The sequence below is a fragment of the Coregonus lavaretus genome, assembly GCF_964263955.1.
Source record: "Coregonus lavaretus genome assembly, chromosome: 14".
Taxonomy (NCBI): Eukaryota; Metazoa; Chordata; class Actinopteri; order Salmoniformes; family Salmonidae; genus Coregonus; species Coregonus lavaretus.
The window spans coordinates 27,841,941-27,856,901 of NC_140001.1; the positions used below are offsets into that span (position 1 = coordinate 27,841,941).

The 14,961-nt window shown below is 43.2% G+C and overlaps 1 protein-coding gene across 1 annotated transcript in view; it reads left to right on the forward strand.

Moving 5' to 3' along the window:
* The first annotated feature begins 6,305 nt into the window (after positions 1-6,305).
* LOC311141329 (huntingtin-interacting protein 1-related protein-like) overlaps positions 6,306-14,961 on the forward strand; it is a 40,225-nt gene continuing 31,569 nt past the window's right edge. Inside the window, exon 1 of the mRNA XM_084176626.1 lies at positions 6,306-6,569. Within this exon, the coding sequence (XP_084032752.1) occupies positions 6,477-6,569 (93 nt within the window). The 5' untranslated portion in view covers positions 6,306-6,476. The remainder of the gene's footprint in view (positions 6,570-14,961) is intronic.

The window sequence follows — 14,961 nt, forward strand, 5'->3', positions numbered from 1 at the left end:
CCACATTTTGTTACATTACAGCGTTATTCTAAAATATATATTTTTTTATTTTATCCTCAACAATCTACACACCCCATAATGACAAAGTGAAAACAGGTTTGTAGAAATGTTTGCACATTTATTAAAAATAAAAGACAGAAATAACTTATTTACATAAGTATTCAGACCCTTTGCTATGAGACTCGAAATTTAGCTCAGGTACCTCCTGTTTCCATTGATCATCCTTGAGATGTTTCTACAACTTGATTGGAGTCCACCTGTGGTAAATTCAATTGATTGGACATGGTTTGGAAAGGCACACACCTGTCTATATAAGGTCCCACAGTTGACAGTGTATGTCAGAGCAAAAACCAAGCCATGAGCTCGAAGGAATTGTCCGTAGAGCTCCGAGACAGGATTTTGTCGGACTAAGAACCCGATGGTCACTCTGACAGAGCTCTAGAGTTCCTCTGTGGAGATGGAAGAACCTTCCAGAAGGACAACCATCTCTGCAGCACTCCACCAATCAGGCCTTCATGGTAGAGTGGCCAGACAGAAGCCACTCCTCAGTAAAAGGCACATGACAGCCCGCTTGGAGTTTGCCAAAAGGCACCTAAAGGACTCTCAGTCCATGAGAAACAAGATTATCTGGTCTGATGAAACCACGATTGAACTCTTTGGCCTGAATGCCAAGTGTCACGTCTGGAGGAAACCTGGCACCATCCCTACGGTTAAGCATGGTGGTGGCAGCATCATGCTGTGGGGATGTTTTTCAGCGGCAGGGACTGGGAGACAAGTCAGGATCGAGGCAAAGATTAACGGAACAAAGTACAGAGAGATCCTTGATGAAAACCTGCTCCAGAGCGCTCAGGACCTCAGACTGGGGTGAAGGTTCACCTTCCAACAGGACAACGATCCTAAGCACACAGCCAAGACAACGCAGGAGTGGCTTCGGGACAAGTCTCTGAATGTCCTTGAGTGGCCCAGACAGAGCCCGGACTGGATCCCAATCGAACATCTCTGGAGAGACCAGAAAATAGCTGTGCAGACAGAACGTGTCTCCTTCCTGAGTGGTATGACGGCTGCGTGGTCCCATGGTGTTTATACTTGCTTACTATTGTTTGTACAGATGAACGTGGTACCTTCAGGTGTTTGGAAATTGCTCCCAAGGATGAACCAGACTTGTGGAGGTCTACAAATGTGGACTATTTTGTGTATGTCCATTACATGAAATCCAAATAAAAATCCATTTAAATTACAGGTTGTAATGCAACAAAATAGGAAAAACGCCAAGGGGGATGAATACTTTTGCAAGCACTGTATATACTGTATATTCTTGGTATACGTTTTTTCAACTTGAGTGATGAGAAGAGAATCGTCCAGCCCATTGGGTATCTCACCACCCCCATATCCCATGTCTTGAAACATGCAGACAGATTGATTAAAAGTACATTTACATTGTAATATTTCTGACAGCCAATTTTCTATCTCAGCCCCCAACTTCCAGACTTTATAGCATTCTCAGAAAGCATGGATTAGTGAGTCATTATTCGTTTTACACTTAAGACATGACTCTGCCATTGTGCTGTAGAATTTGTGAATTTTATCTCTTGCATAATACATTCAATACATTAGTCTATACTGGATTAAGCGTACATTTTCGTTAACTGTAATTTTATTAGTTATGCTCCAACTTTCCTTCCATCTTGTGCCAACAGCAGTTATTTTTAAGTCTTAGTTCCAATCTTCCCTATCAAATGAACATCATTTTCTCACTCAAATAAGATTCCCTCAAGGTTGCTCTGATGTCCAAAATATTTAAAATCGAAATTTCGTGATATGTCACTTTTAAGTTGCATGTATTTCAAACTATCTACATTGGTCAGTCCAAAATTACTTCTTAATTCTGTCATGGAAATAAATGTATTTATTGTTACCAAGTCATTTATGGTTTCTATGCCTTTAGTTTTCCATGTGGACCAATTTATCGGTGAATTCTGAAAAATCTATTTCACCTAATACAGAATGTTTTCTTCATTATCATAATAAAATATGATCATAACAAGCATGCAACAAATAGGCGAATCAAGTATTCAACTTCTTAAAAACTATTTGTTTGGCGATAATAGCTGGCTACCATGGAAGCCTGTTCCCGCCACCAAAGAACGTAATTCTGACTGTGTTATGAGATAGCAAGTCATAATTATGAGATAGCATGTCATAATTGTGAGATAGCAAGTCATAATTGTGAGATAGCAAGTCATAATTATGAGATAGTAATGCATAATTATGAGATATGTGAGCCGTGATTATGAGATAGTAAGTCTGGCTCATGGACATTCAATCAAATTCATCAGCAGATGTCACAAAGTGCTTATACAGAAACCCAGCCTTAAACCCCAAAAAGCAAGCAATGCAGATGTAGAAGCACGGTGGCTAGGAAAAACTCCCTAGAAAGGTAGGAACATAGGAATAAATCTAGAGAGGAACCAGGCTCTGAGGGGTGGCCAGTCCTCTTCTGGCTGTGCCGGGTGGAGATTATTATTATTAAGAGTACATTGCCATTAAGGCCAGATCGTTCTTCAAGATGTTCAAACGTTCATAGATGACCAGCAGGGTCAAATAATAATCACAGTGGTTATAGAGGGTGCAACAGGTCAGCACATCAGCAGTAAATGTCAGTCAGCTTTTCATAGCCGAGCATTCAGAGGTCAAGACAGCAGGTCCGGTGAACAGGTCAGGGTTCCATTGCCGCAGGCAGAACAGTTGAAACTGGAGAAGCAGCACAACAAGGTAGCACGTCTGTTGAACAGGTCAGGGTTCCATAGCAAATAATAAGAAACTGGATCAGCAGGACGACCAGGTGGTCTGGGTACGGGGACAGCCAGGAGTCATCAGGCCAGGTAGTCCTGAGGCATGGTCCTAGGGATCAGGTTCTCTGGGAGGAGACAGAGAGAGAGGGAGAGAGAGAGAGAAAGAGAGGGATAATAATAATAATAATATGCTATTTAGCAGACGCTTTTATCCAAAGCGACTTACAGTCATGTGTGCATACATTTTTACGTATGGGTGGTCCCGGGGATCGAACCCACTACCCTGGCGTTACAAGCGCCATGCTCTACCAATTGAGCTACAACAGACCACCAACTTACTACCCTGAGACAAGGCTGAGTATAGCCCACAAAGATCTCCTCCACCGCACGAGGCGCAAGACCGGACAGGAAGATCACGTCAGTAACTCAACCCACTCAAGTCGAGTATAGCGAAAAAAGTCTGGCACAACGTGACACACCCCTCCTAGGGACGGCATGGGAGAGCACCAGTGAGCCAGTGAATCAGCCCCCGTAATAGGGTCAGAGGCAGAGAATCCCAGTGGAGAGAGGGGAGCCGGCCAGGCAGAGACAGCAAGGGCGGTTCGTCACTCCAGTGCCTTGCCGTTCACCTTCGCACCCCTGGGCCAGACTACACTCAATCATAGGACCTACAGAAGAGATGAGTCTTCAGTAAAGACATAAAGGTCGAGACCAAATCTGCATCTCTCGCATGAATAGGCAGACAATTCCATAAAAATTGCATTCTAGCAGAAAGCTGTTTGCTTAGAAATTCTAGGGACAATAAGGAGGCATGCGTCTTGTGACCGTAGCATATGTGTAGGTATGTACGGCAGGACCAAATTGGAGAGATAGGTAGGAGCAAGTCCATGTAATGCTTTGTAGGTTCAGCCCTAGCCCTAGCCTTTATAGAACGCCAGTGTAGAGAGCATAGCACTGGAGTAATATGATAAAATGGCAACTGCTCAGCCTCTGACCGCAAGGCACTACAGAGGGTAGGTGCGTACGGCCCAGTACATCACTGGGGTTAAGCTTCCTGCCATCCAGGACCTCTATACCAGGCGGTCTCAGAGGAAGGCCCTAAAAATTGTCAAAGACTCCAGTCACCCTAGTCATGGACTGTTCTCTCTGCTACTGCACGGCAGGCGGTACCGGAGCGCCAAGTCTAAGTCCAAAAGGCTTCTTAACAGCTTCTACCCTCATGCCATAAGACTCCTGAACAGCTAATCATGGCTACCCGGACTAACCTGTGCCCCCACACATTGACTCTGTACCGGTACCCCCTGTATATAGCCTCCCTACTGTTATTTTATTTTACTGCTGCTCTTTAATTATTTTGTATTGTTATTTTTTACTTACAGTGGGGAGAACAAGTATTGGATACACTGCAGATTTTGCAGGTTTTCCTACTTACAAAGCATGTAGAGGTCTGTAATTTTTATCATAGGTACACTTCAACTGCGAGAGACGGAATCTAAAACAAAAATCCAGAAAATCACATTGTATGATTTTTAAGTAATTAATTTGCATTTTATTGCATGACATAAGTATTTGATACATCAGAAAATAAGAACTTAATATTTGGTACAGAAACCTTTGTTTGCAATTACAGAGATCATACGTTTCCTGTAGGTCTTGACCAGGTTTGCACACACTGCAGCAGGGATTTTGGCCCACTCCTCCATACAGACCTTCTCCAGATCCTTCAGGTTTCGGGGCTGTCGCTGGGCAATACGGACTTTCAGCTCTCTCCAAAGATGTTCTATTGGGTTCAGGTCTGGAGACTGGCTAGGCCACTCCAGGACCTAGAGATACTTCTTACGGAGCCACTCCTTAGTTGCCCTGGCTGTGTGTTTCGGGTCATTGTCATGCTGGAAGACCCAGCCACGACCCATCTTCAATGCTCTTACTGAGGGAAGGAGGTTGTTGGCCAAGATCTCGCGATACATGGCCCCATCCATCCTCCCCTCAATACGGTGCAGTCGTCCTGTCCCCTTTGCAGAAAAGCATCCCCAAAGAATGATGTTTCCACCTCCATGCTTCACGTTTGGGATGGTGTTCTTGGGGTTGTACTCATCCTTCTTCTTCCTCCAAACACGGCGAGTGGAGTTTATACCAAAAAGCTCTATTTTTGTCTCATCAGACCACATGACCTTCTACCATTCCTCCTCTGGATCATCCAGATGGTCATTGGCAAACTTCAGACGGGCCTGGACATGCGCTGGCTTGAGCAGGGGGACCTTGCGTGCGCTGCAGGATTTTAATCCATGACGGCGTAGTGTGTTACTAATGGTTTTCTTTGAGACTGTGGTCCCAGCTCTCTTCAGGTCATTGACCAGGTCCTGCCGTGTAGTTCTGGGCTGATCCCTCATCTTCCTCATGATCATTGATGCCCCACGAGGTGAGATCTTGCATGGAGCCCCAGACCGAGGGTGATTGACCGTCATCTTGAACTTCTTCCATTTTCTAATAATTGCGGCAACAGTTGTTGCTTTCTCACCAAGCTGCTTGCCTATTGTCCTGTAGCCCATCCCAGCGTTGTGTTGGATAGTCATAGCCAGCTAGCTAACATAGCATCCCTCTGTTTGATCCGGGTGTTTGAGTAACTAAACTAGCCAACTGCATTTGCTAGCTAAGTAAGTGTAACTGAAAGTGTACAAAAATTATGAAATCTCTCTCTCTCTCTGTCGCTTCTCCTTAATTAATTTGTTGAAAACTGTTCAACTATTGTCTTTCTCTCTCTTTGAGTCAACTGCATTGCTAGCTGGCTCTAGCTTATGCTTTCAGTACTAGATTCATTCTCTGATACTTTGATTGGGTGGACAACATGTCAGTTCATGCTGCAAGAGCTCTGATAGGTTGGAGGACATCCTCTGGAAGTTGTCATAATTACTGTGTAAGTATATGGAAGGGGGTGAGAACCAAGAGCCTAGGTTTTGTATTGAAGTCAATGTACCAAGAGGAGGACAGAAGCTAGCTGTGGAGCCTCCACTGATACATAAGGTTATCCTTGAAAGTTGGAGGGCCAGATGCAAAGAGCACATTGGATTCATGTGATACAGATGGTCTAAACGTATCTCATAATAGTGACTTACTATCTCATAATAATGACCTATGATCTCATAATAATTACTTACTATCTCATTATTATGACTTACTATCTCATAACCACTTTTTTGGGGGGTGGCGGGAAAGGGCTTCCATAGGCCTGCTGATAAAACGGCAGCTATATCATCACAACAGCTCTGTAGCCTTAAAATACCTTTTCAGGTGTGAGGTGAAGAAAAATAAACCCGTGCCATTTCAATAGCCCACTGCATGAGTGACATAAACAGCCTCCCTGTCGCATGGGCTCCCCCAGTGATTCTTCGTGCGAACTACTGTCGTATCCTCAGTAGACGAGGATCCCCACGTACAGCAAACGTTACTTTCATTTCGCTTTTTCCTAATCTGACCGTGATGCGTTCTCGCAATTGAGTTCGCTGCCTCCAAATGCCACTCGCGGACGTCTAACGCCTGGAAGCGGTTGTTCGCGCGTTGCTCCTACCAAAAACTGCAAGGACTGCTTTTATAAACGAACATTTTGCTAAAGAGTGGGTATTTGTTACAAACAGTCCATATCGTGGAATATCCAGTAAGGGTTTAACCGGCTTCCAAGACGTGAGGATGAATTCCGTAGGACGGGTGCCTTCAAGAGTGAAAACCAAAAGGACCGAAACCAATTTAGGTGCGGAGAGGGAACATTTTGACAAGCAGCAGGTAAATATGAATAACCTGATGATGGTGGATGAATTTGCCCTGCTCAGCTGTTTGTTTTGCGGCTTTTCGACAAACCAGCGTTTGAAATAGCATATGAGGCCTGTCATTTCTCCAATGTTATTTTTATTTGCGCACAGGAAGGGTAGTAGGTTTCCCAAAACAGCGCTTGTTAACTGTAATATGACGCTCGAAAACATTTTGATGCAAAATCTGCACATGGTCCAATCACCTGAGTTGCTATTTTGATAGGCCTGTGGCACCCCGCGTGGCGAAACATTACTCACAGCATAATTAATATGCCATTCAATCAGCTGTTAGTGGTTGCCTGTGATTAATAACTGACGTGTAGGCGTAATTCCTTTACATTGATCAGCCATATATATATTTTTCGATAATGTCTCACTGTCCAAACATTTTAACTTAATCATCATCATCATCATCATCATCATTACCATCATCCAAAAACAGCTGGACTCCTCCATCTGAAATGACTTGACGTCCAGCAGAACGCAAACTGTCAACAGTCTGTGTGACCATGGCATGAGGCAAGAGAAATCTTTGCCATCTCCTTGTGCCTTTGTTACGGCACCTCATTTGAATATATTGGATCGATTGATGCAAAAATACAGAACCTATTAGTGTTGTCACGCTACCAGTATCGCCTCCCGAGTGGCGCAGTGGTCTAAGGCACTACATCGCAGTGTTATCTGTGCCACCAGAGATCCTGGTTCGAATCCAGGCTCTGTTGTAGCCGGCTGCGACCGGGAGACCCATGGGGCAGCGCACAATTGGCCCAGCGTCGTCCAGGGTAGGGGAGGGAATGGCCGGCAGGGATGTAGCTCAGTTGGTAGAGCATGGTGTTTGCAACGCCAGGGTTGTGGGTTCGATTCCCGATGTATGCACTCACTAACTGTAAGTCTCTCTGGATAAGAGCGTCTGCTAAATGACTAAAATGTAAATGTAAGTAAGGAAACAAAGGAAACAAAACATGAAGCAGACTAAATTTATTGAGGAAAAAAGTCCTAATGTTGGAAAAAACAGCTTTATGGTGTCACCCAGAGTCACATTTGTTTATTTTGCAAGCTATAGTACAATATTTTACAAAAGTACGTTTTAAAGGACCATAGAGTTTAGTCTGCTTCGTGTTTTCTTTTTTGCCAAGGAAAATCTGGTATCGTAGTATCGCAATACTGGTATCTTGACAAACTAGAACCTATAGTCACACAAGGTCAGCCAGACAAAGTTAGGCAGTGATGATACTAAACTGAATCAATGAGGAAGAGGAAACGCATTCCTTTGGCCTGCTAGATGGAAGAAGGAGTGGGAAAGCGAGATTGTGTGGTCCCTTTGACTGCATTGTTGACAGGATGTTTAAATTTGTCAAAGATTAGCACATCAGAACATATCAGAGGCGCAGTCACATGCCCTTGGCACATCTCTGTTCAGCGCTGCCATAGAGACATGAGATCCTGACATGTTACACCCAAACAGTGACTGGCTTTAGGTCTAGCCATTAGTCAGACCTTTGTACTGCTGACCTGAGGGAGACACTACACTGCTCCTGAGTGAGTCCTGTTTTGCCTTCCCTGTCTATGGTCTACTTGCCCTTTCTCACAGGTTCCTTGTTTGCTTCCTGCTCTGCTTGTGACCGTCTACTCCTGATATGACAGTGCAAATGTAGAGACCGTTATGTAATGTGCTGCAATGTCCTGGTATTCAAATCAACTCAACTCTGGTGGTCATATAGGGCCTCTATCCAAGGACAGGCAGCTCCACCATATTGTCTTTCTATAGAGGGTGCTGCAGAGTCGCTCTGTGTGTGCTGCAGTATGTTACCATCCTTATAAAGCTGCCCAAAGTCAGCTGACACCCCTATTTGAATGTTACTAGCCTAATGTAAAGCACACTAATGTAGCTCTACTCTGGTCATCAAAGGCACATAACTGGAAAGACATAAGAAGGCTGCTATACTTGCTATTCATTCAAAACTGTATTAGTGCATTTCCATTGAAAAGGACACGCACCAACGTGATGTTTAATAGGAGCATATCAAATTGGGTGTCAAATGAAAGCTAAGACTATCTTTTTTGGAAATGAAGGCATAGATACATGTTTCAACCATTCTCCATATAACAAATTTGGCATAAGTAAAGGCTTTGATTTCTGCATAAACAGATGGAAAAGTGTTCTTAGAAAACATTGACGAGAAAAAGTCTTAAAAGGTATCAGAAATATACTACTATTCAAAGGTTTGGACACACCTAATCATTCAATAGTTTTTCTTTATTTTTACTATTTTGTACATTGTAGAATAATAGTGAAGACATCAAAACTATGAAATAACACACAAGGAATCATGTAGTAACCAGAAAAGTGTTAAACAAATCAAAATATATTTTATATTTGAGATTCTTCAAAAAGCCACCCTTTGCTTTGATGACAGCTTTGCACACTCTTGGCATTCTCTCAACCAGCTTCATGAGGTAGTCACCTGGAATGCATTTCAATTAGTTAATTTGTGTAATTTCTTTCCTTCTTAATGCGCTTGAGCCAATCAGTTGTGTTGTGACAAGGTAGGGGGGGGGGGGGGGGGGTATACAGACGATAGCCCTATTTGGTAAAAGACCTAGTCCATATTATGGCAAGAACAGCTCAAATAAGCAAAGATAAATGACAGTCCATCATTACTTTAAGACATGAAGGTCAGTCAATATGGAGAATTTCAAGAACTTTGTGCAGTCGCAAAAACCATCAAGCGCTGTGATGAAACTGGCTCTCATGAGGACCGCCACAGGAATGGAAGACCCAGAGTTACCTCTGCTGCAGAGGATAAGTTCATTAGAGTTACCAGCCTCAGAAATTGTAGCCCAAATAAATGCTTCACAGAGTTCAAGTCACAGACTCATCTCAACATCCAACTGTTCAGAGGGGATTGTGTGAATCAGGCCTTCATGGTCGAATTGCTGCAAAAAAAACACTACTAAAGGACACCAATAAGAAGAAGAGACCTGCTTGGGCCAAAAACACGATCAATGGACATTAGACCGGTAGAAATGTGTCCTTTGGTCTGGAGTCCAAATTGGAGATTTTTGGTTCCAACCGCCGTGTCTTTGTGAGACGCGGTGTGGGTGAACAGATGATCTCCGCATGTGTATTTCACACCGTAAAGCATGGAGGAGGAGGTGTTATGGTGTGGGGGTGCTTTGCTGGTGACATTGTCTGTGATTTATTTAGAATTCTTAACCAGCCTGGCTACCACAGCATTCTGCAGCGATACGCCATCCCATCTGGTTTGGGCTTAGTGGGACTATTTTCAACAGGACAATGACTCAACACACCTCCAGGCTGTGTAAGGGCTATTTTACCAAGAAGGAGAGTGATGGAGTGCTGCATCAGATGACCTGGCCTCCACAATCACCTGACCTCAACCCAATTGAGATCGTTTGGGATGAGTCGGACGGCAGAGTGAAGGAAAAGCAGCCAACAAGTGCTCAGCGTATGTAGGAACTCCTTCAAGACTGTTGGAAAAGCATTCCAGGTGAAGCTGGTTGAGAGAATGCCAAAAGCATGCAAAGCTGTCATCAAGGCAAAGGGTGGCTATTTGAAGAATCTCAAATATAAAATATATTTTGATTTGTTTAACACTTTTTTGGTTACTACATGATTCCATATGTGTTATTTCATAGTTTTGATGTCTTCACTATTATTCTACAATGTAGAAAATAGTAAAATAAAGAAGAACCCTTGAATGAGTAGGAGTGTCCAACCGTTTTACTGGTACTGTATATCAAAGCACAATAATGTTATATTTAGTTTCGTAGAAATTGTTTACCTTCTGTAAGTTTAAGAAATATTGCCTTGTAATTCTGTTACCAAAAACTCACATCTTTAAGATATTTTCTAATTTCTCTCCCTCATGAGGAAGGAGGATAATTAAAGTTCACATAAGTAACAAGTAATGGTAGACCTACCAATTAGTTAGTGATTTTACTGATATAATAGTTAAGGGATTAAAACTTGTAATTGGTAACGAAATTACCAAAAATCAGTAATGGAATTACTGCGAACTGAATTGGCTACAATGGGAAATCGTAATAGTCACAAACCACAGTTGGGTCACCTGCTACTTTCCTCCCTTTCACTGGCATCCTGTTCAGCTGATAACTGTTTTCATTATCTTTCTTTTGTCTGGTGGTGAAACCAAGAGTGTTAAAACAGTCAGACTCTGGACAACCCCTTTCTCTCACTCACTCACTCACTCACTCACTCACTCACTCACTCACTCACTCACTCACTCACTCACTCACTCACTCACTCACTCACTCACTCACTCACTCTCAATTCAATTGAATTCAATTCAAGGGGCTTTATTGGCATGGGAAACATATGTTTACATTGCCAAAGCAAGTGAAATGGATAAACACAAGTGAAATAAACAGTAAAAAGTGAACAGTAAATATTACACTCGCACAAGTTCCAAAATAGAGACATTTCAAATGTCATTATGTCTATATACAGTGCTGTAACGATGTACAAAAGGGAAAATGTATTTACAATGGTGTTTGTTCTTCACTGGTTGCCCTTTTCTTGTGGCAACAGGTCACAAATCTTGCTGCTGTGATTGCACACTGTGGTATTTCACCCAATAGATATGGGAGTTAATCAAAATTGGATTTGTTTTCGAATTCTTTGGGTCTGTGTAATCTCTCTCAATCTCTCTCACTCACACACTGACTCCTACCCATGAGCCCTCTCTTTCCATTTACTTTAACCAGTTTCTTGCTGTTTAAGTACTTACCTAGATGACTAACTTATCTCAGTTTTGACCTGTTGCTTATAAGTCCAATGCACCCTTGTTGCCAGTGTACAATTTCCTGGGTTGTCCATAGAAACCAAGCATCTACAGGAAAATGAAGAAGCCAGTGGAACTATGGTGGGGGTGGTTTGGTAAGGGTTGTTATTATTATTTACAGCTGACATCATCCATTTTGGGTGGCACAGCATGGAGTTAGACACTTAGGGGAGTGAGAGCACAAACATCAGGGAGCGTAGTCATGGTGCTGACACACAGGGCTGATGTGACCATTTTTGAGAGGAGGTGGAGGAGGAGACTGGAATGATTGTAGTACCATTTTAAGATGACACCGCAGTAGTTGACTTCTGCCTCCCTTGAGTGGGTGTGGGCAAGACAGAACCCAAACATCCTAAACGACTTATCAGAATCTCACAGGCTTGTTGTCCAGGAGAGGAAGTGTGTCTCTACAGCACAGAACACTACTCTTTATATCCAACCATTGTAGGATGGTTTAAAGCAATGGCAAGTTACCTACAGTGTATTCGGAAAGTATTCAGACCCCTTGACTTTTTCCACATTTTGTTACGTTAGTCTTATTCAAAAATTTATTAAACAAATAAAAATTCTCATCAATCTACACACAATCCCCCATAATGACAAAACAAAAAAAACAGGTTTAGACATTTTTGCAAATGTATTACAATTAAAAAATAGACCTTATTTACATAAGTATTCAGAACCTTAGCTATGAGACTCGAAATTGAGCTCAGGTGCATCCTGTTTCCATTGATCATCCTTGAGATGTTTCTACAACTTGATTGGAGTCCACCTGTGGTAAATTCAATTGATTGGACATGATTTGGAAAGGCACACACCTGTCTATATAAGGACCCACAGTTGTCAGTGCATGTCAGAGCAAAAACCAAGCCCTGAGGTCGAAGGAATAGTCCGTAGGGCTCCGGGACAGGATTGTGTCGAGGCACATATCTGTGGAAGGTTTCCAAAAAATTCTGCAGCGTTGAAGGTCCCCAAGAACACAGTGGCCTCCATCATTCTTAAATGGAAGAAGTTTGGAACCACCAAGACTCTTCCTAGAGCTGGCCGCCCGGCCAAACTGAGCAATCAGGAGAGAAGGGCCTTGGTCAGGGAGGTGACCAAGAACCCGATGGTCACTCTGACAGAGTTCCTCTGTGGAGATGGGAGAACCTTCCAGAAGGACAACCATCTCTGCAACACTCCACCAATCAGGCCTTTACGGTAGAGTGGCCAGACGGAAGCCACTCCTCAGCTCTTTTGGAGTTAGCCATGACAGCTCTTTTGGAGTTTGCCAAAAGGCACCTAAAGGACTCAGACCATGAGAAACAAGATTCTCTGGTCTGATGAAACCAAGATTGAAGTCTTTGGCCTGAATGCCAAGCGTCACATCTGGAGGAAACCTGGCACCATCCCTACGGTGAAGCATGGAGGTGGCAGCATCATGCTGTGGGGATGTTTTTCAGCGGCAAGGACTGGGAGACTAGACAGGATCGAGGGAAAGATGAACGGAGCAAAGTACAGAGAGATCCTTGATGAAAACCTTCTCCAGAGCGCTCAGGACCTCAGACTGGAGCGAAGGTTCACCTTCCAACAGGACAATAACCGTAAGAACACAGCCAAGACAACGCAGGTGTGGCTTCGGGACACGTCTCTGAATGTCCTTGAGTGGCCCAGCCAGAGTCTGGACTTGAACCCGATCGAACATCTCTGGAGAGACCTGAAAATAGCTGTGCAGCGACGCTCCCTATCCATCCTGACAGAGCTTGAGAGGATCTGCAGAGAAGAAGTGGAGAAACTACCCAAATAAAAGTGTGCCAAGCCTGTAGTGTCATACTCAAGGCTGTAATCGCTGCCACAGGTGCTTCAACAAAGTACTGAGTAAAGGGTCTGAATACTTATGTAAATGTGACATTTCAGCTTTTTATTTTTAATAAATTTGCAAACATTTCTAAAGACCTGTTTTTGCTTTGTCATTATGGGGTATTGTGTGTAGATTGATGAGTAACAAAAACAATTTTAATAAATGTTTGCATAATGCCGTAACATAACAAAATGTGGAAAAGGTCAAGGGGTCTAAATACTTACTGAATGCACTGTATATATCCGTGTAGGATGTCCGGTTTAGGAGAAGAAGCAGCAGGGGTGAGGACAGAATAGTTTCATCAAAGGCAGGAAAAGCTAGTCCAGTTGGGGCTCAGGTTTCCGTTTGTATCATCACTGTAAGAGACTGAGCCAGCTATTGTTGTGCTGTCTGGGAGACAAAATACAAGAAAGCAGGAGTTAAGGAGAAATGTAACACAATAGGGAAATTTACATAATAGCCATGAAAGGCTGTTCTATGAAAACAGCTAGTATTTGATGTTGTGAGAATGATAATTGAAACTGACTTGTTGAAATTAAACGTTTTAAAATGGAGACTGGAATGATTGTAGTACCATTTTAAGATGACACCGCAGTAGTTGACTTCTGCCTCCCTTGAGTGGGTGTGGGCAAGACAGAACCCAAACATCCTAAACGACCTATCAGAATCTCACAGGCTTGTTGTCCAGGAGAGGAAGTGTGTCTCTACAGCACAGAACACTACTTTACATAATAGCCATGAAAGGCTGTTCTATGAAAACAGCTAGTATTTGATGTTGTGAGAATGATAATTGAAACTGACTTGTTGAAATTAAACGTTTTAAAATGTTGTTAATGTTGCCAAGTGACAACAGGGAAGGCTGTCTTACGAAATCAAAGGGGGTTTGATATAGCTATTTATCAAAACACACCCCAAATTCCACTATCCAATTTCCTGTTTACCGCTAAACAATGTAGTGTTGGATAGAGAAATACAGGACATGCATTTCAATTCATTCCCTGATAGATTTGAACAGCAGTGTGTTGGCGACTGAGCAGGCCTCTTGCTACTATCAGTACATTACTATCTAACACTTCTTCTCAACACTCCCAGTGAATTAGTGCTAGACTAGTTAATGCTAACATAACCAGACAGTTCGTTCAGCCTCATTAGCAGTGTGTTTACACTAGGCTAACAGCATTAATAGTGGCAGCCGTGCAGTGCTTGGGTCTGTGTCTGACCTTGACAGCCAGAGCCGCAGCAGCAGTCTGTTGAATTAAGCTGATAAGGAATGCAATACCTAGAGTCACTGCAGGGCACCTGACTGACTGCCCAGTATGGAGTAGACTAGAGGTGTTACTGCTGTGTCTCCACTAGCTATAGTCCCCCTGCAGGGATGTCTAAGCACATAGACACACTGCTGCTGAAAGGCAAGAAGGAAGAAGATGAGAAGGTAAGAAGGGTGGGATCAGGGGATGGGAGGGATGAAGCAGAGTGTGTGTGGTGAGAGTTTATCTGGTGACTGGCCTCAGGGATTAGGCTGGGCTCATCCCTCTCTCCTCATTCCCTCTCACTACTTGTCCCTCTATTGGGGGATTTAGACATGTTTGGGACCAGGTTCAATGTTGTAGCATGTGTCAGACAGCTAAATGGTGTCAGACTGTCTCTGGCCCACTTAGATCACAGTTGACCAGCTTCTCCTGTTTCCAACCAGATGAATG